Genomic DNA, 27,164 nt, shown 5'->3' on the forward strand with positions numbered 1-27,164 from the left:
TATATTTAGAGAAAAAGGATGATAAAAGCAGGGATAAGAAATCTGTTTGACAACAGAAGGCAGAGCATTTCATTCCTCCATTTCTGTTTCTGTTTTTTTTTTTTTTTTTAACAACAAAAATGACCTTTGAAATGGAAATGTCATAACAGACATCAATAACAGGGATTTTAAATTTAAGATAAGCAGGTACCTAGCTGCTCTTAATGAATTTAAAGTCTTTTAGCCCAAATGAAGTTATAGGGAGCTCAAAAGAACTTGCTGACCTTCTCTTATGGATATATGTAAGATCATGGGAAATGGAATGGGTACCAAAGAACTGAAGAGCAAATAGTTGATGAATATTTAGATTGAGAAACAGTGATTCTGAAGAGCAGGATATTGTGTATTTTACCTTCTTTCTTTCTTTCTTTTTTGAACAATTTTACCAAACTCATAGATGGGGAAATCCTGCACATGTAGATTTTTGGCAAAGTTTTTGATTAATTTTCTTCCACTATTTTTGTAGAGAACATGGAAAGATGGTGTTAAATTCAAATAGAAACATTTCCCTACAAATCCACCAACTCATTTGCCATGACAGTTGCAGGCTGCAGGTTTTATACTCCTGAATTAGACAATAATACACTCAGGAGAATTCTAAACTGGTTAGATGGCCAAAGATATTTTTATTAATAGAATGTCAGCATAGTGGGAGATTTTCACTGGACCATCCCTGGGATCTGTGCTTGCTTTCAATGATTTGGATAAATATAATAATGGAATGTTCATCATATTTGTAGATTACATGAAGATTATATGAAGTTGAATAGCCAACACAATAGATGACAGTACCATAATCTCAAAGAATAATAACTTCAATCATTTGGATGAATCTTATAAGATGAAATTCAATTACACTTGGGCACAAAAAACATTTTTACAAATATAAGATAAAGGGAGGTATAGTTAGATATCAGCTATTCCTCTATAATATCCACACCATGGAAATTATCCTTATAGATTAATCATATGATGAGGTCAAGTTGGTCAATATTTTCATTTGGAAATATTTCCTTTCTTTTGGACCATTTAAAGTGGGTTTAGTGCATCTTCTCTCCTCTTCTTTCCCTTTGTCTCTATCTAGTCTCTCTCATCTACCTATCAACAAACACTTTATTTTGGAAATCAGCTTATGTGAGGGTACATTTCTTTTCCTTAATCTTCACCCTTTTCCCTAATTTATTTTTTTGTGCTTTCTACTTTAGGATATGTGAATGCACAGAAGCAGAGGCTGAGATAATTCTGCAGCTAAAGAGTGAGCTCAGAGAGAAGGAGCTAAAATTAACAGATATTCGTCTAGAAGCTCTCAGTTCTGCTCATCATCTTGATCAAATTCGGGAAGCCATGAATCGAATGCAGGTTAGTACTTTGCTTTGGTTGAGAAATAAAGCAAATGCTTTAAGTACTGCTATTTTTATCTGTAAATGTATATAGATTACTTAAGGCAACTTTCATATACTGTGAAAATGAATATGCTCTGTGTTTAAAATGTCCTCTGCATTCTGCCATTGTATTTCATTTTTTACCCATAATCCTTAAATAGAATTTAAGTAAGTCTAGGCATGAGTATCAGAAAGGAGTAGTCATGTCAGACTAGAGGCTGGGAGCTATGCTTTTAACCAAGATAATTGAATTCATTTCAATTGGAGTTTAAATTGAAATTCAATCCTGTATCTTGAAGTTCAATCCTGTATCTTTAGAGAAACATTATTATTCTGCAGTACTGAGAATCTTAATTTATTTTCCCCTTTTTGTCATCATGGGTCTGTTTCTTTATGTACTTTTGAAATTTGGCTTTCAAGTGATTTATACAATAATATATATTTAAATAAAAAATCTTTAATAAAATTAATAAGGCTTCAGCATTGTTTCTAACTATAGAAGGAAAATGGCTATTTCAGAACTAAGCTTTTGAATTTTCCTATACTTCATGAAGAAAAGAAAAGTTAAATTGTGATTGAATCTGACTATTCTTGGAAGAAGTTTTCCCTTTATAATTGTAAATTCATTATTCAGCACCATAAAGGATTTAAATGGGGAAGGGGGGGGGGAGTGGGGATCTTCCTACTTGTGCAAATTCATCCCTTCACAATATGCAGTTGTCAGATGATTTTGTTGACTATTTTATGAACTGCTGTCTTATGTTTGAATGAACAAAAGATCTGTCAGATTTCAATATGGGTTTTGAAATTTATATGGAGTCTACCTTATTTTTATGTAATATTACTGAGGTTTTGTTTATCTCTTTGTTGAAATAATCCATTCACAATGATCAGAAGGGCATTTTTTGAGTTTTTTTGTCTTTGACTAGATCTTAATTTAAGGATTATTTTGGTAACATTTATTTAAATTATTCTAAACAAACATGGAACGGTTGGCTTCTAAAACTACAAACCCCAACAGGCTTTTAATCAGATGTCACACCTTAACCGAGCTTCTGACTTTCCCCCTCTCTTTGTCTCTGTGTGTATATATAAACTGAAAAATATTAGTGTTTTTAGCTATGAGAAAAAAAAAGTTATTCTTTTCATTTTCTATCTTATATTCTCCCTTCTTCCCCAAAGAAGGAAATTCTGTGTTTAGAACGCATATTTGTTCTTTTTTTATGTTATTTCAAATTGTGAGGGAGGGGCATTTCTGTTTAGCATTTGGGAAGAGATAAGTCTTTTTTCTAATTCAGTTTTTTTTTTTTTTTCTTTTGGCTGATTTTCCCATCTCCATACCATCTTTGTAACAGAATGAAATAGAAATCCTGAAAGCTGAAAATGATCGTTTGAAGGCAGAGACTGGGAATACAGGGAAGCCTGCTCGCCCTTCGTCTGAGTCTTCTAGCAGCACCTCCTCTTCATCTTCTCGCCAATCTTTAGGGCTTTCTTTAAACAACTTGAACATCACTGACTCTATTACCTCAGGTGATTGTATATATGTGTATGTCTGTCTGTCTGTTTTCCTATTATTCCACTGAAGGAAGTTAGTAAAGCTAAAAACATCACTTTTTTTAACCCTACAAAATATTTCCCAAATGTTATCAGTTTAGTGGCACGAGTTAGAGATATGGAATCAGTAGACCTGAGAAGAAATCTGCCAGTTGTTATCTAAGTAAGTTTGAATAAATCACTTCTTATCTCTGGGCCTCAGTTTCCACAAGTGTAAGTTGAGGGAATTTAACTAAAGGTTTCTTATAGCTCCAAATCTATTATAATAATTGACATTCTTGACTCCTACCTCACATTTCACTGGTGTATACATACTTACATACATAATCACACATACACAGAGACAGATAACCCTAGATCACACAGCCAGTAAATGGTGTTAAGTGTGAGGTCAAATTTGAACTCACATCCTCTTGACTTCAGGGCCAGTGGTCTATTCACTGCTCCAACTATCTGCCCCAACTCATATATATTTCAAAGTATAGGGAATGAAGAAGCTTTCGCTACCCAAGATAAATTGTGTTACAGATAGTTTTGAAGAGTTTCCTAAAAAATTGAAAGTTTAGTAATTTGTCCAAGGTTGCATAGCCAACACATGGGAGATAGGAATTGAAGCTAGAGTTTCTTATCTCATTGATTGACCTGACCATCATGGAAAGTGGAAGAAAGAGTATATTAAACAGTTTGTTCTTCGAGCCTCCAACTATCAATCAATGTTATTTCTATTTCATCATCTGACACTTAGCTCTATGATCCCATGAAAAATGTCTCTTGGATCATGAACAAAAAAATCTTCTCAATATACTCACTCAGATTAATTGCATAGTCTATTAAGCAGGTGCATTCATTATTTGTATAATCCAGAATCACAATCTATAGAATTCATGATTCTGAAATTAAAATAATATTGAAAATATCCTCTGTTTTTACAAATATGTCTTTATACATATGCATATATAATTTTTATGGATATATAAATATCATCCATCTTCATTTAACATTTTGCTATAAATTAGGGAGTTTGACCTTGTTTTCAAGGAGTTACATTCTAATGTGGGAGAGAAATATACATATATGTATATATACATAAACAGAGATATATATAGAAATATATGTATATATACAAGTACCCACACATATACAGAGACAGATGTATCCTACATATATGTATGTATTTACATATATATGTATGCATTTTTATGTATGTTTACATTCTAATGTGGGAGAGAAGTATGCATTTATGAAATATTTGTGGTTATTTAAATATCACACATTATAATGTAAACTCTTTGAGGAAAAAGTCAATATAATTTTTTTTATCCCAGTAATTACATTATTCATGGCACAAAGCATGGTCCTAATATATACTTGTTGATTGAATGGTCCATTTCCAATAAGTCACTTATTTAGCAATATATATATATATATATATATATATATATATATATATATATATATATATATGTTATAGAGAGAGATATGTAACAAATTTATAGCCAGAGTAGAAATATTATTTAATTTCAAATAAAATAGTATTTTTCCAATGAAATATTCAGTGGGAAAATATGAACGCTTCACTTGGTTATGATTTTTGGCACAACTTTATTTAGAAGCACTTTTTGTAATTACAAGACATTACCACCAGATGGCGCTTGGAAACAATATAAATATGTACGTATAACATTAGATTCTTCTTTAATTTAGATTAAAAAGCAAAAACTGAAGCAGTATAAACTGTCATAGGGCAACTATAATTACTAATTTTCCATTCTTAAATGGATGTTTTTCTCCTGGGCCACTGAAAACCCAAAATTCGCATGTCCCTCTCTAAATTTTGACATAGTCTCCACTGCATGCTTGCATTTAGCTTCCATACATTAGGTCCTAAATTTGTGATATAGAATCACTACCAAAGAAGCAACTGATAAATCTTAAATCTTATGGAAAACACCTTCTTATGCCTTGAATGTAAGACGCTAATCTAATACAGAAAAAATAATGTAGCACAAATACACACACACACATATTTTATATATATATATATATATATATATATATATATGTATATATATATGTATATATATATACTTGTATATTTATATATTTGCACATACACATACACATACACACAAACATGCATACATGTGTCTGTGTCTGTGTGTGAGAGAGCAAATGAGAAATTAGTAAGTAAACACTTTAAAAAACAATGAGCTTCAGGGAAATGGGGTAAGAAACCCAGATTCTAAACAAAAAGCAGATAGAAATTGCATATAATACTAAATCAAGGGATCTTAGACCTAAAATTAGAAGGGACCACTGAGGTCAAGTCATCCAAACCTTTTCTTTGTACAGATGGAGAAACTGAAGACAAGGATAATAAAACTTTTCTCAGGTAATAGAGGGAGTAAATAACAGAGTTAATATTTGAACTTAGGTCCTCTGTCTCCAAAGCCAGCCCTTTTTTCATTATACTGAACTTTATTCCTGTCAATTAACTAAATTAGAAAAGGAAAAAAAAAAAGATTTAAAAAATGAAATAAGCCAGTATATAAAAGAAAAAGCTAAGATTGTAATAAATCCTCTTCTGGAGGTCAGAAAAGGTAAAGGAATTCAAACAGGGTTGAATTAAGGTTATTTGTTTTATATTTACTTTTCCAACTAACAAAGAGTGGTAAGGGTAGAAATTATTATACCTCTTAGAAAACAAGGGAGTTCTCTGCTTTGTTTTAGCATCCTAATAGAGTTCAAATGGGAGTCCTTTACAGCACCATTTCAGGAGTTAACAATTGAAATATTTTGCTTTTGTTTAAATAATTTGGTGTTCACAACATGTAAAATGATGTATTTTTGTATCTTACCTTTTAATCAGCATTTTTATATTTGTTTTACAAATCTCAACATATATTTTACTGTTAATATCTAGAGCATAAAGAGTAGATGGAAAGAAGCTTAACTAGAAAGGCTCTGGAAACTGGGAGGATTCAGGAAATGTATCTTGTACAAATAGGCATTTGGGCGGAGTCTTGAAGAAAGCTGGGGATACTGAGAGTAAATATTGTAAAGAGAGAATATTTCTGGTATATGGGACTATCATTCCATTGGTGCAGAAATAAGAGATGAAACATTATGTGCAAAGAATATCTGGTATCTAGGGTGGTCATACCATGGATTATATAGAGGGAAGTGACACATGAGAAAATTGGGGGAATTGAAGGACCAGTTAGGAGTCTATTGCAAAAAAAAATCAAGGTGAGATATAAAAGTCTTGAACTAAGATGGTAGCTGGAGAGAGAGGGATGTATATGATAAATATATGAAGTATTCTTATACTTTGACTGACTTGAGTGACTTTTGTCAGTAGATTGGGTTTTTAGTGGGAACAAGAGGAAGAAGTTGAGGATGACATCTGGATTGCATGTCTGATTTCTTGGGATAGTGCTGCTATTCTCCATTATAATAGAGAAGTTCAGAAGAGGGAAGTGCTGGCAGAATCATCATGAGTTCTGCATAGGCCTTAGCTTGAGATGTCTATGGTATATTCAAAGCCAAGAAACATCTCCCAGGCTCCAGGAACTAAAGAGAGGGCAGAATTTTTATTAAAGACCAGGAGTTCAAAAGGATAACGTAGAAGAGTAGGAAAGAAAAGAGAAAATTATCATTGGATAGAAAAGAAAAGAAGTGATTGATCAATACTTCACAATACTGGCAAAATAAATAAGAAGGGTCTTTTTAGAATGTTGTAATTCAAATATTCACCGACATAACATTGCCATTTTCTACAAATAAGACATGAGAGATGATTTTCCACTTATGTCCTTTTTAACTCTATGACTGTTTCATTTTTTTTTACCTTTGTGAATATTGGCATTTAATATGTAAAATGAGCTTCACCATTGAAGCTTAGCATCCTATGATCCTATTTTCCATATTGTGACTCTTGTTTTCATGGTTAGACTTTTTTAATATTCATAAATTCCAAGATATCAAGACATACCTAACAAAAATAGTTTATAGTTGTTGTTTTTGATAATGATGATGATAATGACAATAACTGAAATTAGAATTAAGCCTACTAAATGCTAGATACCACATTAAACATTTTATCAGTATTCTCTCATTTGATCCTCATATCAATTCTAGGAAGTAAGTATTATTATAATCTCCAATTAGTAAATGTCTGAGGCGGTATTCATGACTAGGCCCAACCCTCTTATTAATCACTGCATCCAATAAATTAATGAGACAGTGAAGCTAGGTGAGAAAGAGCTAATGTAGGGCAGAGCCTCTTAAACATTTTTGACTTGCAACCCCTTTTTGGCCAAGAAATTTTTACATGACACTGGACACTAAAATAAGTATACAAATTTAATATTTATTAATAATAAATCATTATTGCACAAAACCTACATTCAGTAATGAGGGTCCCATATGGGATCATGATATGCAGTTTACAAAATTGGGGTTTTAGGTAACTTCCAAGCCATGAAACATGAAAGTAAATAGAGAAAAACAGCAACAACAACAGCAGCTATATTTCATGTAGTTGGACCAGAAAAAAATGCAGTGATTACTGGTATCTAACTTGGTCATGCCTCATATGTCACATCTGCTGTTTTCTCTCTGCTGTTTTTATTTTAATAAACCATCAACTTCAATTGGTTGATGGCTAGACTCTGACATTGATTGTTTCCATCATCTAGCAATATTAATTATAACTCTGTTGTTCCTACCAGAAAGATATTCTTTAAAGAAAACTGTTCTAAAGCAGAGTTACTCAGTTACATATAGCTATATGAAATAAGGATGAGGAGATCCTAGTTTTAGACATGAAAGGAACACTGAAGACTAACTAGTTTAATGCCCTCATTTTAATGATAAAATCTTGAGACTAAAACTCTGAGTCACACAAAATGACTATTTTGGAGTTACACAGCTAACAAATACTGAAGACAGGATTTAAAGAAAAGTCTTAATAATTCCAGAGATAACACTCATACCATGATACGATACTGGAATCAGACAATGCAATAATAAGAGACAAAGTAACTGTAACAAGTACTATATGCCCAACACTGTGTTAAGTGCTGGAATAATAATAATAATGATAGTATTAACATATTGTATAGTATAAGCTAGGGCAGCTAGCTGACTGAGGGTGTTAGAATACTGAGCCTGGATTCAGGAAGACCTGAATTGAAATGAGACTTCAGAAACTTAGTAGTTGTGTGATGCTGGGCAAGCCATTTAACCATTTTTTGTCTTAATCCACTGGAGAAGAAAATAGTAAACCACTCCAAACATGGAATTTGCTTTGACAAATAAGCCCTATAGACAGCATTGGAACACAATGATTCAAGAGATCATAAAGGCCTGAAAACAACACAATGTATGCTAGGTACTATGCTAAGCATTTTACAATTATTATCTCATTTGAAACTGATATCAATGCTGGAAGTTAAGTATCATGATTATATATTATTCTCATTTTACAAATTCAGAAACTGAAGCAAAGGTTAAATAACTTTTCCAATGTCATGTATTAGTTTAGCATCTGATTTGTTAGTTAATATTTGGATTTTGAGTTGGGTCTTCCTAATTCCAGAACATGAACATTATCCAATGTGTCAATCTAATGATGTTCATTAATCAGAGTGTTGAAAGATGAGTGGAATATGACTTAGAAAGGAAATGGAAGATGTTTCACCAAGGGAAAAATGATATCCTCAAGGGCAAAATTTAACAATTCATTTGTCAGCAAAATAGGTAAATCTAACTACTAAAGAATAGCCATGATATATTAGATTTTGGAGAATCCAATTAGTATTATATTTAATAGATTTCCCTAAGTGGTTTAGGTATGAGGTACCTGGAAGCCATTGCCTGTTTCTGGTGAGAAAAGTGTATATTGCTTGACAATTCTTGCCTAGAATGCATTGGAAGGGAGAGGGAATGATAATATTATAATAGATGCAGAAGAGATGCATTTTTACCACTGAAATATCAAACCCAGGTGTCCCATATTCTTTAGAGCCCAAATTCTTTAGAATGATTTTTTGTTATATCAGTATAATTTTTAATATATCTTTTTACCTATTTTCTTTAAAGCCTTCCATCTTTTAAATGGTTATGATAAAAATGATATGATAGTCATCAGGTATTTTTCATTCATTTCACTACCATAAATGTAGGCTTTTAAGAATCATAGCACTTGGACTTCCAGCCAAGATGGCAGAGAGGAGGCACACAGCTGTGTAAGCTCCGCATTTTCTCCCACTATCCACTTCATTACAAGCCTCTGAATTAATGCTTGACTGAAAAAAAAAAACCCACAAATAGTTACCAAGAGAAGAAATCCTTGAAATTCACCAGGAAAGGTCTGTTTTTGCTCGAGGGCGGGATGGTTTTAGATCGGGCGCAGGCTGAGGGCAGGCAGCGACAGCGAGAGAGCACGGGAGCAGCTCACAGCCGAGCAGACCAGAGCGAGGTGGGGTGTTATCTCAGCCGTCTCTGCGGGGAGAGCTTTGCTGTAGGATTGGATACTTTGCCCTGGCAGCAAGTCAGTAGCCCAGCAGAGAAGCTAAAAACACTGGGGGTGAAGAATACAACCCCAAACAGCTGGAGTCTCTCGGGACCTGGCCACCCCTCCCCCACAGTATCTCAGCATGCTCTCGGAGTCTTAGAGCACAGGCGCAGTACAGTCGGGCTAGTGCCTCGCTGCTGCCCCTGCAGTCTGTAGAGGAAGCTCGGTAACACCACCCAGCCCCTCCCCCCCAAAAAGCAGACTCCATTTAGGGTTTTTTTCTTTTTTTCTTTGCTAATTTGTCTTTGATTCTCCTCTGACAAAATGAGCAAAAAATTGAAAAGGACCTTAACCCTTGACAGCTTCTATATGGATAGAGAGTAGATTCTAAACCCTGAGGAGACTAAAAACAGACTGTCTCCAGGTGAATCCCCAAAGGAGGAGATCATCTGTTCCTCAGCACAGATGAATCTCATGGAAGAAATTAAAAAGGCTCTCACAAGAGAGCTAGAAGAAAAATGGGAAAAGAAGAGGGAGGCTTGGCAAGAGAGTCTGGAGCAGTTATCCCACTCATTTAAAGACAGAGTGGATAAAGAAATCAAATCCTTGAAAAATAGGATTAGTGAACTGGAAACAGAAACAAAAAAAGCTCTCTAAGAAATAAAATTGATGAAATGGAAAAAAATTCCATAGAACAAAAGAACTCAATTGGACAATTAGAAAAAGATATTTAAAAAGTGAGTGAAGAAAATACTTCATTGAAAATCAGAATTGAACAAATGGAATTGAATGACTCAAGGAGACAAGAAGAATCAGTCAAGCAAATCCAAAAAAATCAAACAATGGAAAAGAATGTGAAATACCTTCTTGGAAAAACAACAGACCTGGAATCCAGGAGAGACAATCTGAGAATTATTGGACTCCCAGAAAAGTATGATGAAAAAAAGAGCCTGGACACTATTTTCCAGGAAATTATCAAAGAGAACTGCCCAGAAGTCATAGAAACAGAGGGTAAAATAAAAAATAATAATAAAAAAAATCATAGCACTTATATTCTGCTGTTATTCAATTATGTTTCTCTTATTCATAGGACATGGGTAACTCCAAACTGAGTTTGTCTATAAACCAAGATTATTATGAATAGAATAATGATTTACTCATTGGAAACTCTTATAGTAATAAACAACAGATCTAAACCACTCTTAACTCCTTCTATCTCCAGTTAGATCAAAATAACTAAATATTAAAGTGAGATAGCATCTTACTCTAATGCATAGAACAAGAAGTTAAGAGAAAATCTTTCTTCTTTCCTTTCTAGTCAAATAAGTTGAATAGTATCTTGATTGTAGAATAGTAAGCATAAAGTACATAATTACAATTAATATGCTGCTGTAGAAGAAAAACATATTCTGTGGTAGTGTGCCTAACAATTACAGAGATATTCAAGCAGTAATATAACTGGGGATGCGCCCAAATGTTTGAAAATAGTTTTCATTGACAGTCTAGCATAATATCTTTCAAATCCATAGGTTGCATAAAACTTAAGCATGGGTGTTTTTCATTTGATTCAAAGAAAGGCAAACTTTTCTAAATGTCCTAGTTTTCATTAGTAATTGGTTTTATCCAGATGTGGATGGCCTCATACTCATGATGTCTGCCCTGGAAAAAAGTAGGATTAGTTCTTTCAAACAGACAATCAGATGATGAAATTGGAACTACATTTTCTAGCTTGAAGGAAAGAACAAGTTGTTTTAAATCAAGAAATTTAAAAGAGTGAGAGAGAAAATGTATTGTTTCTCAGGTCCAAGACAGTTTAAGTACAGGTATTTGAAGTTTGCAGCACTGGCATTCCTATTGAGATATAAAAAGTAATGGGGGGAAATAATTACAACTGAAAACAATTGATTTCATTTTGTTATAATTCTAATTTTATTGGTATGTTGTTTTATAGATATTTTACTGGAAGATGCTACTGATGGAACTCTTCATAAAGATGGCCGCAGTGTGAAAATTATAGTATCTATTAACAAGGGTTATGGTCGATCAAAGGTATTCTACTTATGTTATATTCTGTATTATTATGGGCATAGAAAGATCCTTGGAGCCACAAATATTTTCTCTCTTCAAATTTCCAATAGTAACATTCAGAAAAAGCCTTTTCTTGGCCTTTTGAATAATGATATAAGATGATTACAGATCACAAAACAAATTGTTTTACTAGCTAGTAGTGCTTTCCTAAATAAAGAAATAGGGTTTCTAAACACTGTACCATATTCTCAAAAAGCAATGAGTAACCCATCTATCTGGAAACTACTTGATATGAAAATTCCAGTGAATCAATTTGTCTGTCACCTTTCCAAAGGAGAGACCTGAGTGACTAGACTGTAGAGTTTTTTGAGATAGTATTTTACCTATAGTTTTAACAATTATACAAGAAGCATTCCATAAGTGCTTACTATTTTTCAGGTACTGTAATATTCTTCTCTAAAATATGTTGTTCTCTGGGAGCAGGTTTCTTGGGGGGCTTCTGGAAGCAGCCTTCCTTTCAGTTCAGAGTAATCACCCCAAATGCAGCCAGAAGTTAAAGTCCAAATCCTTTATTGTATCTTTCCAAGTCTTGTCTCCTTCTTTGGGCCCAGTTAGCTTTCTTAGAAGCCTATCTCTCTCCTTGGTTCTGAGAACTTCTGCCACTAGTCCTTTGCCTCTACCAGCTTCAGCCTCTAGCTCCCTCCGAATCCAAAGGTTTGTGCTTCAGTCTCCAGCCAGCACAAAAGTGGAAGATGGAATGAATCTGTCTCCTCCTCCAAGCCTCTAATGGGCTTGTGTTCTTTAGTGGGCTTGTCCTTCCTGGCTCTAAGAGCTCCTCCTTTTATCTTCCACACTGAGTATACACCAATCATTAAATCACTAGGAAATCATTATTTGTTGTAGGATTAAATCAGTGCTAAACTAGATTTAACTTCTGTCTCCTCAATTCCACTTACTTAGCACCTTGTAAGAATCCTAACAAGGTACCTTGTTAAGCACTGAAGGAATGAATGAAAAAAAAATCATATGTTAAGAATTCACTGTATGTCAAACCCTCCCTTGAGCACTGGGGATAAAAATATAAAAGAAAAAATTGTCCTTGTTCTCTTGGTAATTGGATTTAAATAGGTAAAAAAAAAAAATCTCACATAGGAGAATGATTACCAGGGAGAGACATTTTAGTCCAGAAAGTTACAGATGGTGAGTGGGGCCATAAAGTAAGAGACAAGAATATATAAAGACAAGAAATATAGAGAAATCAAATGTTTCCTACCTTCATAGAGCTTATATTGTATTTTTTTTTAAATGCATACACACACACACACACACACACATACACACACAAACATATATATATATATATATATATATATATATATATATATATACACAAAATATTTTTGATGGGGAGGAATACATGAGAATCTGAAGAAATCGGGAAGGGATTCAAAAAGAGGATGGTGATATGAAGAAATCCCCAAATTAATAGAATCTTAGATTTGGAAGATTATGTCAGATTTTCCATCCAAATCTCAGGTACAAAAATGCCATCTAGAATATTTGGCAATATAATCACTGACAGAACATTGTGCTTAATGATAGATAATACAAAGAGTATTTGTCTATTTTGAGATACTGAACCCAAAATCTGCTTTCTATTATACTCACCTACAAGTCCTCATTCTGTTGTTCTTTGGAGTCTAACAAAACGCATCTAATTTTCTTTCACAAATTTTTTTTCCCCTAAAGTTAGAAAGGTAGCCTGTTTCAAGGTAACTGCCATGATTTTTTTATTTTTTATTTTCTTCCTCCTTTGTATGGCATGGTTAAAAATCTTTTTATGATCCGTGTTACCACTTCCAGCCATCCACTAGTTTTCTTATGCCCACTCCAAATATGGTACCTAAAAAACTGGTCATGCTACTGGAAATATTGTCTGGCTAACATAGTAAGATCATCATGTTCTTTATCCCCAAAGTTCAGTTCAATGACATTAATTATCATTTGGACTATTGTATCCCTTTCTTAACTAATACTGAATTTGAAGTCTATCTATCTTTTAGGTATATTTACTTATATAATTAATTAAAAAAAAAACCTCAGCTGCAGGGTTTTATATTTATCCTTATTATATTTTACTTAATTAAATTAAAACCATTTTGTTAACCCTGTCTAGATCATTTTGGCACCAATTTTGTTAACTTATTATTTTACTCTCCTAGTTTCATATACCACAAATAAGAATTTTATTCTTACTTGTGGTAATCTTATTATATTTTTATACAATTATTGAAAAAAATTGTAAATGTAACAGGTGTTCACATTGTAGCAACAACCATCCCTTTAGATTGTTATTGATTATATATTTTTATATCTGTCAGAAAGGAGATTAGCTTTGTCTGATATGACATTTCCTTCCCAAATTCTCATGAATCATTCCTTTAAAGAGGTATTATAGAATTTTTTAAGAGCCTGACATTCCTCTGAACTTTTCATTATTCTTTATACTGCAATACATTCATTACCATCAAAAATGACTACCATTTATAACCTATAATTTGTTTAGCCATCCTCCAATTTATAGGTACCTCAGTTGAACAACATGAATATTGTCGTCTTTGGATAAATACTTCTCCAATGTTTTTACTCATGATAGTAAATAAAGCAATATCTATTGTAGAGTCTCAGGCCATATCATTGTAGAGAAATAGATTTATAACTGGAAGAAACCTTAGAGCCCCTCTAATTTTTAAAAAATTATTATTATAGCTTTTTATTTACAATATATATGCATAGGTAATTTTTCAGCATTGACAGTTGCAAATCCTTTTGTTCCAACTTTTTCCCTCCTTCCCCTAGATGGCATGGCAGGTTGACCAATACATGTTAAATATGTTAAAGTGTAAGTTAAATAGAATATATATACATATATATATATATATATATATATGGATTGGGAATTCTATGTAGTTGTTCATAGTCATATCCCAGAGTTTTTATCCCTGGGTGTAGCTGGTTCAGTTCATTACTGATCTATTGGAACTGATTTGGTTCATTTTCATTGTTGAAGAGGGCTAAGTCCATCAGAATTGATCATCATATAGTAAGTATTGTTGTTGAAGTATATAATGATCTCCTAGTCCTGCTCATTTCACTCAGCATCAGTTCGTGTAAGTCTCTCCAGGCCTTTCTGAAATCATCCTGCTGGTCATTTCTTACAGAACAATAATATTCCATTATATTCATATACCACAATTTATTCAGGCATTCTCCAATTGATGGGCATCCAGTCAGTTTCCAGTTTCTAGCCACTACAAACAGGGCTGCCACAAACATTTTGGCACATACAGGCCCCTTTCCCTTCTTTTAGTATTTCTTTGGGATATAAGCCCAGAAGTAACATTACTGGGTCAAAGGGTATGCACAGTTTGATAGCTTTTTGAGCATAGTTCCAAATTTATCTCTAGAATGGCTGGATGTATCAGTGTCCCAGTTTTTCCACATCCCCTCCAGCATTCTGCATTATCTTCCTCTGTAGTTCTAGCCAATCTGACAGGTGTGTAGTGGTATCTCAGAGTTGTCTTGATTTGCATTTCTTTGATTAATAATGACTTGGAGCATCTTTTCATATGGCTAGAAATAGTTTCAATTTCTTCATCTGAGAATTGTCTGCTCATTTCCTTTGACCATTTATCAATTGGAGAATGAGCCCATCTAATTTGAATTGTTTCATTTTAAAGATAAGAGTCATAAAGTCTATAGAGATGAAATGATTTTCCCCCATTTAGTAAGTAGCAGAGGCAAGATTTGAACTTGGGTCCTCTTTAAACTAATACTGTTCCCAGTTCCTATCAGTCCTTTCTTTGAACTTTTAGATATTTACATTCTGATTCTTTCCTTCCATCAACTCCCCCCATTATTTTTAAATAACTATAAAAGAATAAATCTAAAACTTTTTAATCTAAGTATTAAAGGAATGTTAAACACTCTAAATTGGTAATGATATAAAAGGTTTTGTGCCTTTCAACTTCAAAAACAAAAGTTTAAATTTGTTTTTAAAGCAATTGAGAAATTTAACCTTAAGAATTAGCATGGTGGGGCAGCTAGTTGGTGTAGTGGATAAAGCACCAGCTCTGAAGTCAGGAGAAGCTGAGTTCAAATCTGATCTCAGACACTTAATATGGACTGAACCCCAATTGCAAAGGAAAAAAAAATTAGCATGGCATATCTAAATTTACAAGTAGACTAAATGTTCCAAAGATTCTAAAGCCATAAACTCAATGCATGAGCTATAGAAGCATGTCAACTTTCCCCAAGTGAGTATTTACACTAAAGTCTATGACCTTCTTTGAGGCTAAAACCATCTTTTGGCATAAAAAAGCCAGCTGTTTTATAAGGACCAATTTTCAATCAATTCAAAGCTATTACACTTTGGGGGGGGGAGAGACTTCCTTTTCAAGACTACTTGGAAAGATAAGACCCTAAAAGCTTAAATTAACAAAAATTTCCATCTTAAATACAGAAAACTGATTTTCCATTTTTTTCAGCAAAAGCTTCTACTGGCATTTGAATCAAGAGGTATGTCAGTTCGATAATAAGATAGCAAAATTCCAGAGTCTTGGAGTTAGAGTGGGCTTTATCTAGCCTATTATGAAAAATAAAGAAAAAAAAATCTATAGCACTGCCTAAAGCTGATCATCTAAGCTGTCTTTAAAGAACTTTAGTAGGGCAAATCTATTTCTTTCTGAGGTCACTCATTCTACTTTTGAAGAGATCTAAGACATGCATGTGATCATGGTTTCACAGGAACTCTTCAGTTAATATTTTCCTGTATTCTGAATTTTTCTTGTGAGAATTGTTTTAATATATGTGAAAATACCACATATTTGTATGTCTAACAATCTACAAAATAAATAAACAAAAAAGTACCTATTTGTATTGTAAATTCAGTGTCCTCAAATCATTTCCTTGGATCATGTAAAAAGTTTCTCTTTGAGGGCAAAGAATGTTAGTACTTTGTTTTTATATCCTCAATCCCTGGTATACTATCTATAAAATAAAAGGCCTTTGATCTTCCTATCAATAGTCTATAACATCACTATTAAACAACTTCATTTCTTTCTCTTTTAATCTCTTTAAACATTTCCATTTCTATTTGTATCACCAAAATAGCATTTTATTGGAAAATACATGAATGTACAAATGTTACAATTTTGTAGTCTCATGGGGTATGATAACACATGCTTGTATTCCCTGTTCCTGGAAGCTGGTGGATTACTGCACTATATCTAGCACCAGTGTGGTGAACCTCCAGAAGAAGCAGGGAAACACCAAGCTTTTGAAAGAGGAGTGAATTTCCCTAGGCAGAAAAAATAGAGCAGGATAAAGCTTCCATGCCTATTAATGTGAAATCGGTATTTGAGGTTCCACTATACTTCTAAGCTGGCAAAACAGGAAGCTGCAGTCTCTAAATAAATAAATAGCTGCTTAATTAATATGTATCTGGTTTAAAAAGCAACAACACAATAATAAAATGTGATTGGTAATTGAATTTGATCTTGGCTTATATTTTCTTTTCTTTCTTTCTCTTTTTTTCTTTTAGGAACAGAAAACTCAGGCATACTTGATAGGATCCATTGGTGTTAGTGGAAAAACCAAATGGGATGTATTAGATGGTGTAATTAGACGGCTCTTCAAGGTAGGATCTGTGCAATAGCCAAGTATTAGTTTAAATATTTGTACCCATTTTTAATACCTTTTGCCTTTACTATTCAAGTCTGAATCGATTTGTTTCTTTAATCCCTAATTCAAAATATTCTTTAATACCTCTTCTGGCTAGTGCTATTGGACTTTAATTACTCTCATGTCATCTATTCTTCCAATTCTTGATCACTTGCTCCAGACCACTCTATGTACTATTTTTCATCTACATGTACTAAACCCCTATTTTTATTGTGTTTTTGTATGTGCCATTTTTAGGAGTATGTGTTCCAAATTGATACATCCACTAGTCTTGGTTTGAGCTCTGACTGTATCGCTAGCTACTGTATAGGGGATTTAATTAGATCCCATAGTCTAGAAGTGCCTGAATTGCTGCCTTGTGGATATCTTGTTGGAGATAATAACATCATCACTGTGAATCTTAAAGGTAAAAAAAAGAAAAAAGAAAAATTTTGTTTGTACCAACAATGTCCAGTTTTACTTTAATTCTATTTTATTTTCACATTCTTTATTTTTAAAACCTTTTTTGTCATAATTTTAAACATTTTAAAATAATAGAATCATCAAAAAATGTCTTGGGGATACAGAGGTAAAAGTGAAAATGAAATGGTTAAAGATCTCACAATGTTCAGTTAAAAGGACTGGGATTTAAAGACACCATGAGTTATTAGATCATAGATTTATTGCTAGAAGCAGTCTCAGAAGCCATTTTGTTTAAAGCCTTCCTGTTACAGATGAAAATGCTGAGACCTATATATAGACCCCAATTTAAAATTTAAAACATTTTTATTTTCTTCTCTCTCATTGGCCATATATTTTGATTTTCTAAAGTTTATATATTTTCTATTACAATCTATTTTTTTTCCTCATGAACAGAACCTGCACATTTGTCATTAAAAAAATGTATGTGTGTATATATATATATATATATATATATATATATATACACATATATATAAATATATATAATATTTTATTTATTTTTAAATATATTTTAATATATTTAAATATATTTATATATTTATAAAATATTTTATATTTTATATATACACACATATATAAAAATATATATACACACATATATATATATATAAATATAATGTGGCAATGAGGTAGTAGCAATCAAAAACTAGACATCAGAATTCCTGATTATTTTAATAATAACAACTAATATTTGTATAGCACTTACTATGTGCCAGTCACTAATTAATTGCTTTTATAATTATTATCTCATTTGATTCTCACAACAACCCTGGAAGGTAGATATTATCATTATCCTCATTTTACAGATCAGTAAACTGAGCCAGAAATTATATGACATTTAGCTAATAAGTATCTGAAGTTGAATTTGAACTAGGTTTCTCTGACTCCAGGCCTAGCATTCTATCTATTATGTCACCTGAGGCTGCTTAGGTTTAAATATATATAGTATGTTCACTAAATCACAGTAGGCTTACTAAACACTTTACAGAATATAATTAGGCCATATTTCCTACCTATTAATTATATTAATATCCTTGAATATAATAAAGGAGAAAATGGGGGGAAAAGTACATTATAATTTTTAAATGCAGTTACAAGTCATTACTGAATCTATTTTTAATTTATAAAGAACCAGACATAGTTTCTCATGTATCCATTGGGCTGAAAAACTAGGTGATATATGTCCCTTCTCTGTTTAATAAAGGGTATATACTGAAGAGTCTCCACTATCCTTCTGGCTCTGAATTTTGTTTTCTAGAACACTATGTGAATGAGGGAAGTTATCTGTTCACATAACCTTGTAAGATCTAAAATGTGTTACAGTCACAGAGAGGGGAAGCAAAATGAATTTAAAAGGAAGTGATATTAAGGGCATGGGCCTTTTTTTTTCCCATTTGTTTGTTCCCCCTGCATTATGGTCATTACCTGAAAATGACAAGTGTTTTTGTAGCAGAAATATCAAGACAGGTATTTTGCAATGGGCATTAGAAACTTCACACTTGGCAAAGTACTATATGGTAGAAACCATGTGTTGACCATGTGTTGGTTTTACACTGAACTGTAAAATAATGAAGTATTTTTGTTTCTTTATTTCTTCTTTCAGGGGTTGAAGAAAACAGTTTGGATAGTTTTGTTTTTGATACACTGATACCCAAACCAATCACCCAAAGGTATTTTAATTTGCTTATGGAGCATCACAGAATTATCCTATCAGGACCAAGTGGCACTGGAAAAACATATTTAGCCAACAAACTTGCTGAATATATAATAACAAAATCTGGTAGGAAAAAAACAGAGAATGCTATTGCTGTGTTTAATGTGGACCACAAATCAAGTAAGGTAAGTGGCTAGAGTCAAAATAATTCAGTCTCCTACATGAACATGCATTGTTCATTTATGCATTTAAGGAATGTACTATATCATCACTATAACTAGTGTTTGGTTATAACATACATTGTAGAATTATGTAAAAGCTATTAGCTTTTTCTGAATTCTTCTAAAAAAAACCTGAAGAAGATCCCAATTTTGCATTTCCTTCTACAATACTGGTCTCTTTCTTTTTAAATAATAAATGTGCATGTATGTATGTATATTTGTAGGTATGTGTATTTGTACATATATTATATATATAATATATATGTATGAGGATATAGCAAATTAAACTATAATTCTAATGAAGAGAAAAAATAAAATAATAAAGTATCTTCATTAATTTTAAATGAATCTTGAAATCTTAAAGTATATGTACACACAACAAAAATGATAACTGTACATACAACAAAAATGACAACTGACAGTTTTAGCTGGGATAATGATGTTTGACTCAATGAATTTCCAAAACTTGTTTTTATCTTCTTAAATTAAATTCTGTACCAATAAAATCTAAAGGTTCTCTTTGGGATCTGTTGCAGCTAAAATTAACCCCTGGAAATTTACACTTCTATAGGCAATCTGCGAAAAGGTCCAAAATCCATTCTATTTCCACAAGGCTATTGATTTTGGGGGGAACTAGAACCAAGTCCCCTGGAACTGTTTCCTGAAAGAACTTCAATACTACTTCATTTTAATGGCTTCAGGAGAAATGTTCTACATTTAGAATATATTGGATCAAATATTTGTGTTTTTCACATTTGGATTATAACAAAGCATCCTAAAAAGGAAATATTTTCAATAAATATAATTCAAAGTAAGCCCAAATGACATCATTTAGGTCAACCATTGACCATGTTTGTGGAGGGGAGTTTTGATCATTTGTAGGTTGATCTATTAAACACTTATTTTCTTAAACTGTAGTTTGTGACCCCCTAATAAGATCTCATAACTGAATGTGGGGGATCACAAAATTATGATTTTTAGTAATTTTTTTATTTTTATACCTATATGACAGGGGTCACATAAAAATTTCACTAGAGAAAAGGAGTTGTGAGTATTAACAAGGGCATCTAAAGGGTCCATCTAAATATATGTAATTAGATAATTCACTGAATGTTGAAGGGAGAGGGGGATTTAGAGAGAGAATTTTCAAGGAATATGTCTGACAGTAAATATCTTTGCTCAGAGCAGTCTCCTAAGTATTCATCAAAGAGAATGATGAGTCAGATCTTCAGAAGAAATTACAAAGAGAGTTTTTAGAAGAAATACATTTGAACTCAGTTATGATCTTCCTAATAATTTCACATTACAAATTCAGATAGAGAGATAACTTGCCAATTCTCATTTACTAGTATACAAAGAATACTAGGGTCCCTCATAGCTAAACACATCTGCCACACAGATTTTAGGTATTTTCTTCACAACTGGCAGTATTTTCTAACTGTGGTGGAATAAAATGGAGTTTTCATTGACAAATAAGTTAAGTTAGAATACTTGACTCATTATTGTAGGTTGAACATAACTGATTTTTACTTCTTATATGTTTAATTCTTTCTAACTATATATCTTTACAGAAAATGATCCTATCTTTTCCTTTCCTTTCCTTTCTGTCTCAGAAATAGAAAGCCATTTTCCTATTCTTTGTATTTTGCCCATAAATGATATTTAGCCATTTTTAAAAAATCTTATTTTTGATTTAATTTAAATTTAGATCAAAACATATTTTTAATTTTATTTTATTATTTTTAATTTTTTAAATTTCTTTGTGGAAGAGGAATTTTTTAGATTAGTGATTAGATTAGATTAATGAAAACTTTTAGTTGCTTTGTGCTTTTTGATCAAAAAGAATGACTGTGGCACAGTGGATAATGAGCTGGACCTAGAGTCAGAAAGACTGGTTCAAATCTTTTCTCAGACACTTAATGGCAACATGGACCCTGGGCAAGTCATTTATCTTTGCTTTCCTCAGTTTCTCAAGTATAAAATGGGTATAATAATAGCACCTATCTTCCCAGGGTTGTTCTAATGATCAAGTGAAATAATATCTGAAAAAAAAATACGCTTCAGAGTGCCTGGAACGTATAAAAGCACTTGCATGGAACATATAAGAGCACTCTATAAATATATATATATAAATTTATGTGTGTGTTTATATATATATATATATGTGTGTGTGTGTGTGTGTGTGTGTGTGTGTGTGTGTGTGTGTGTATACACACACACACACACACACACACACACATATATATATATATATATATATATATATATATATTCCTTTTTGATAATTTTCAAATCCTATACCTCTAACTTCTTGTGTGACCTTGGGCAAGTGAACCAATTATTGAACCTTCCTATACTTCAGTTTTGTCACCTATAAAATGAGTTAGACTAGATGACCTCCATGGTTCTTTCCAGTTCTAGATCTACAATCCTATGACACATCTGAGATTTGCCCATGGCACACTGAAATGAAAGTTAATTTCAGGAAAAGCTTAGTTATATAGAATTCTTTTAAAATAAGTTTACTTACTGAAATGCAATATTTAAAGTTAAGGTCAACATAAAAAGTATTTTTTTTAACATTAACTTAAAATGTTCACTTATTGAAGACCCCCAGAGTCATTATCATCCAAGAAATATTTTCCTTATGGCATATAGATTTTTTTAATCTAATTTTTCCAAAAATTATATTTTCTCTCTTCTAATTGCAGAAGAATTTATGCTGTTATTTTACTAATATATTTGCTATTCCTTAAAAATTAAAAATGATTCATTGTTTGTACAGTAATAATTAATAATTATGAAACTATAATAGGAAGAAACAACTTGTAAACTCTTTGAGACACTAATATAAAGGAAACCTGAAAATAGGATTCACCAGAATTTGTTGCTTCCCCTGCATGCCATTACTGTATGATATGCATGAGCTTTGTTGACAGCAATGGGAGAATTCCAACTTGTGAGAAGTCCAAGTTTCCTTCCTGGGAACTGATTTTGTGCTAAGGATAGCTATAAAGTTTAGGGAATCAATAACCCAAAATGAAATACATGAAAATGCTCTGAGGAAACACACCTGTGCTGCTTAATTTCTAATATTCTGTGTGCCATACTGTAGATAACACATGGGAAACAAAGCCAAAAAGTATTTCACTCACTCAGAAGATCCAAACAAAAGGCTAGGAAGAGAAAAACAAAATATATATATATCTTTTTATGTCTTAGGAAACTCTGTTTTTCACAGTCCATCTTTCTTACACTTTTTTAAGTCTAGCATCAAATCACTATCTGGAATATTTTGATTGAAAAAGTGCATCTAAAGGGTAGAATTTGTGGCATTTGATTTAATAGGCTGAGAAGGCAATTGTTGCTTGTAGGAAAGAAAAAAAGATAAACTGGAGCCACTAGGGAAATGAAGATACAAAAAGGGAGATTAGCGGATTTGATTAAGTTTTCCTGTATGCGCAAAAACAAAGTAACTAATAGGAACTGGTGTCTCTAATATATAAATACAGTAAAGAACAGTGGGTCCACCAGATTGGAAAATCCTTTTTTTTTTTTTTTAATTAAAACTTTTTTATTTATAAAATATATGCATGAGTAATTTTTTAACCTTGACCCTTGCAAAACCTTTTGTTCCAAATTTTCCCCTCCTTCCCCCATCCCCTCTCCTAGATGGCAGGTAGTCCAATACATGTTAAACATGTTAAAATACATGTTAAATACAATATATGTATACATATTTATACAGTTATCTTGCTGCACAAGAAAAGTCAGATCAAAAAGGAAGAAAAAAATCTGAGAAAGAAAACAAAGTGCAAGCAAATAACAAGAGAGTGAGAATGCTATGTTGTAGTCCACACTCAGTTCCCATGGTTCTTTCTCTGGGTGTAGATGGCTCTCTTCATCATTGAACAAGTGGAATTGGTTTGAATCATCTTATTGTTGAAGAGAACCATGTCCATCAGAATTGATCATCATATAGTCTTGTTGTTGCCATGTATAATTATCTTCTTTTTCTGCTTATGTCACTTAGCATTGGTTCATATAAATCTCTCCAAGCCTCTTTGAAATTATCCTGCGGTTGTTTCTTACAGAACACTAATGTTCCATAACATTCATAAACCATAATTTATTCACTCATTCTCCAATTGATGGGCATCCACTCTGTTTCCAGTTTCTTGCCACTACAAAAAGGGTTGCCACAAACATTTTTGCTCATATGGGTTCCTTTCTCTCCTTTAAGATCTCTTTGGGAGATATAATCCTAGTAGAAATACTGCTCATCAAAGGATATGCAGTTTAATAACATTTTGAGCATAGTTTCAAATTGCTGTCCAGAATGATTGGATCCATTCATAGTTCCACCAACAATGTATCAGTGTCCCAGTTTTTCCCATATCTCCTCCAACATTCCTCATTATCTTTTTCTGTCATCTTAGCCAATCTGACAGATGTGTAGTGGTATCTCAGAGTTGTCTTAATTTGTATTTCTCTGATCAATAGTGATTTGGAGCACCTTTTCATATGATTACAAATAGTTCCAATTTTTTCATCTGAAAATTGTTCATATCCTTGGACTATTTATCAATTGGAGAATGGCTTGAACTATTAACATTTTGAGTCAATTCTCTATATATTTCAGAAATGAGTCCTTTATCAGAACCTTTGAATGTAAAAATGTTTTCCCAGTTTATTGTTTCCCTTCTAATCTTGTCTATATTAGTTTTGTTTGTACAAAAACTTTTTAACTCAATATAATCAAAATTATCTATTTTGTGGTCAATAATGATCTCTAGTTCTTCTTTGGTCACAAATTCCTTTCTCCTCCACAGATCTGAGAGGTAAACTATCCTATGTTCTTCTAATTTGTTTATAATATCATTCTCTATGTCTAGATCACAAAGTCATTTCAATCTTATCTTGGTATATGGTGTTAGGTGTGGGTCTATGCATAGTTTCTCCAATACTAGATTCCAATTTTCCCAGCAATTTTTGTCAAATAGTGAATTCTTATCCCAAAAGCTGGGATCTTTGTGTTTGACCCAAAGATTGCTATAGTCATTGACAATTTTGTTCTGTGAAGCTAAACTATTCCACAGATCAACTACTTTATTTCTTAAACAGTACCAAATGGTTTTCATGACCGCAGCTTTATAATATAGTTTTAGATCTGGTACAGTTAGGCCACCTTCATTAACTTTTCTTTTCATTACTTCCCTTGATTCTTGACCTTTTTTTCTTCCAGATGAATTTTGTTTTTATTTTTTCAGTAAAATAGTTTCTTGGGAGGTTGATTAGTTTATCACTAAATAAATAGCTTAGTTTAGGTACTATTGTCATCTTTATTGTTTTCCCTCAACCTATCCAAGAGCACTTGATATTTGATATCCAATTGTTTAGATCTGACCTTATTTGTTTGGAAAATGTTTTTTAGTTCTGCTCATATAGTACCTGACTTTCTCTTGGCAGATAGATTCCCAAATATTTTATCTTGACAATTATTTTAAATGGAATTTCTCTTTGTATCTCCTGTTGTTGGATTTTGTCAGTGATGTATAAAAATGCTGATGATTTATATGGATTTATTTTGTATCCTGCAACTTTGCTAAAGGTGCGGATGACTTCTAATAGTTTTTGAGTTGATTCTTTAAGGTTCTCTAAGTATACCATATGAAAAGAGTGATAATTTGGTTTCCTCATGACTACTCATTAATCTCTTTTTCCTCTCTTATTGCCAAAGCTAGCATTTCTAATACAATATTGAATGGTAATGGTGATAATAGGCAACCTTGTTTCACCCCAATCTTATTGGGAATGGTTCTAATTTATCCATATTACATATGATACTTGCTGGTGGTTTTAAATAGATGCTACTGACTGTTTTAAGGAAAAATCCATTTATTCCTATACTCTCTAGTGTTTTTAATAGGAATGGGTGTTGGATTTTTTCAAATGTTTTTTCTGCATCAATTGAGATGATCATATGGTTTTTGTTAATTTGGTTATTGATATGATCAATTATGCTAATAATTTTCCTAATATTAAACCAGCCCTGAATTCCTGATAAAATCATACTTGGTCATGGTGTATTATCCTGGGAATAAATTTCTGTTATTTCTTTGCTAATATGTTATTTAAGATTCTTGTATCAATATTCATTACAGAGATTGGTCTATAATTTTCTTTCTTTATTTTCGTTCTATGTTATTTAGGTATCAGTGCCATGTCTGTGTCATAAAAAGAATTTGGTGTAAGAGTCCTTCATTCCCTACTTTTTCAAATAGTTTATATATTATTGGAGTTAATTGTTCTTGAAATGTTTGGTAGAATTCACATGTAAACCTATCTGGTCCTGGGGATTTTTTCTTTAGAACAAATTATTTGTTTGTTCTTTTTCTTTTCTAAAATGGGACTATTTCCTCTTCTGTTAATCTTTGACAATGTATATTTTTATAGGTTTTCTTCCTTTTCACTTAGGTTGTCAAATTTATTGGCATAAAGTTGGACAAGGTAACTTCTAATTATTGCTCTAATTTCCTCTTCATTGGTGGAAAGTTCCCTCTTTTCATTTTTGAGACTAGCAATTTGATTTTCCTCTTTCCTTTTTCTAATCAAATTAACTAAAGATTTATCTATTTTATTGGTTTTTTCATAATAACAACTCTTAGATTTATTAATTCAATAGTTTTTTCTTTCAATTTTATTGATCTCGCCATTTATTTTTAGAATTTCAAGTTTGGCATTTGATTGGGGGTTTTTAATTTGTTCTTTTACTAGCTTTTTTTTAGTTGCAAGCCCAATTCATTGATCTTTATTTTATGCAAATAAGCATCTAGAGATAGAAAATTTCTCCTTATTACCATTTTGGCTGCATCCCACAAAATTTGGTATGTTGTCTCATTATTGTCATTCTCTTGGATGAAATTATTGATTGTGTCTATGATTTGCTGTTTCACCCATTCATTCTTTAGGATAAGATTATTTAGTTTCCAATTTCTTTTTGGTCTATTTCCCCCTGGCCTTTTATTGAATGTAATTTTTATTGGATTGTGATCTGAAAAAAATATCTTTACTATTTCTGCCTTTCTTCAATTGATTTTGAGGCCTTTATTTTCTAATATATGGTCAGTTTTTGTATAGGTTGCATGAACTGCCAGGAACAAAGTTCACTCCTTCTGTCTCCATTGAATTTTCTCCAAAAATCTATCATACCTAACTTTTCTAGTATTCTATTTACCTCTTTAACATCTTTCTTATTTATTTTGTGATTTGATTTATCTAGTTCTGAGAGAGCAAGGTTGAGAATCTCCCACTATTATAATTTTCCTGTCTATTTCTTCTTACAACTCTCTTAACTTCTCTTTTAAGAATTTAGATGCTACACCACTTGGTGCATATATTAACATCAATATTGCTTCATTATCTATTGTTCTCTTTAACAAGATATAGTTTCCTTCCTTATCTCTTTTAATTAGATCATTTTTTGTTTTTGGTTGATCTGAGGTCAGGATGGCTACCCCTGCTTTTTTTTTTTTTAGTTCACCTGATGCATAATAGATTCT

General features: G+C 32.2%; 1 protein-coding gene across 1 annotated transcript in view; it reads left to right on the plus strand.

Annotated features, from left to right (window-relative positions):
• NAV3 (neuron navigator 3) overlaps positions 1–27,164 on the plus strand; it is a 426,206-nt gene that overhangs the window by 382,312 nt on the left and 16,730 nt on the right. The window contains exons 27-32 of the mRNA XM_051962478.1: positions 1,245–1,398; positions 2,777–2,951; positions 11,447–11,544; positions 17,126–17,221; positions 17,503–17,671; positions 19,331–19,566. Of these exons, the coding sequence (XP_051818438.1) occupies positions 1,245–1,398; positions 2,777–2,951; positions 11,447–11,544; positions 17,126–17,221; positions 17,503–17,671; positions 19,331–19,566 (928 nt within the window). The remainder of the gene's footprint in view (positions 1–1,244; positions 1,399–2,776; positions 2,952–11,446; positions 11,545–17,125; positions 17,222–17,502; positions 17,672–19,330; positions 19,567–27,164) is intronic.

Source organism: Antechinus flavipes, chromosome 5, assembly GCF_016432865.1.
Source record: "Antechinus flavipes isolate AdamAnt ecotype Samford, QLD, Australia chromosome 5, AdamAnt_v2, whole genome shotgun sequence".
NCBI lineage: Eukaryota > Metazoa > Chordata > Mammalia > Dasyuromorphia > Dasyuridae > Antechinus > Antechinus flavipes.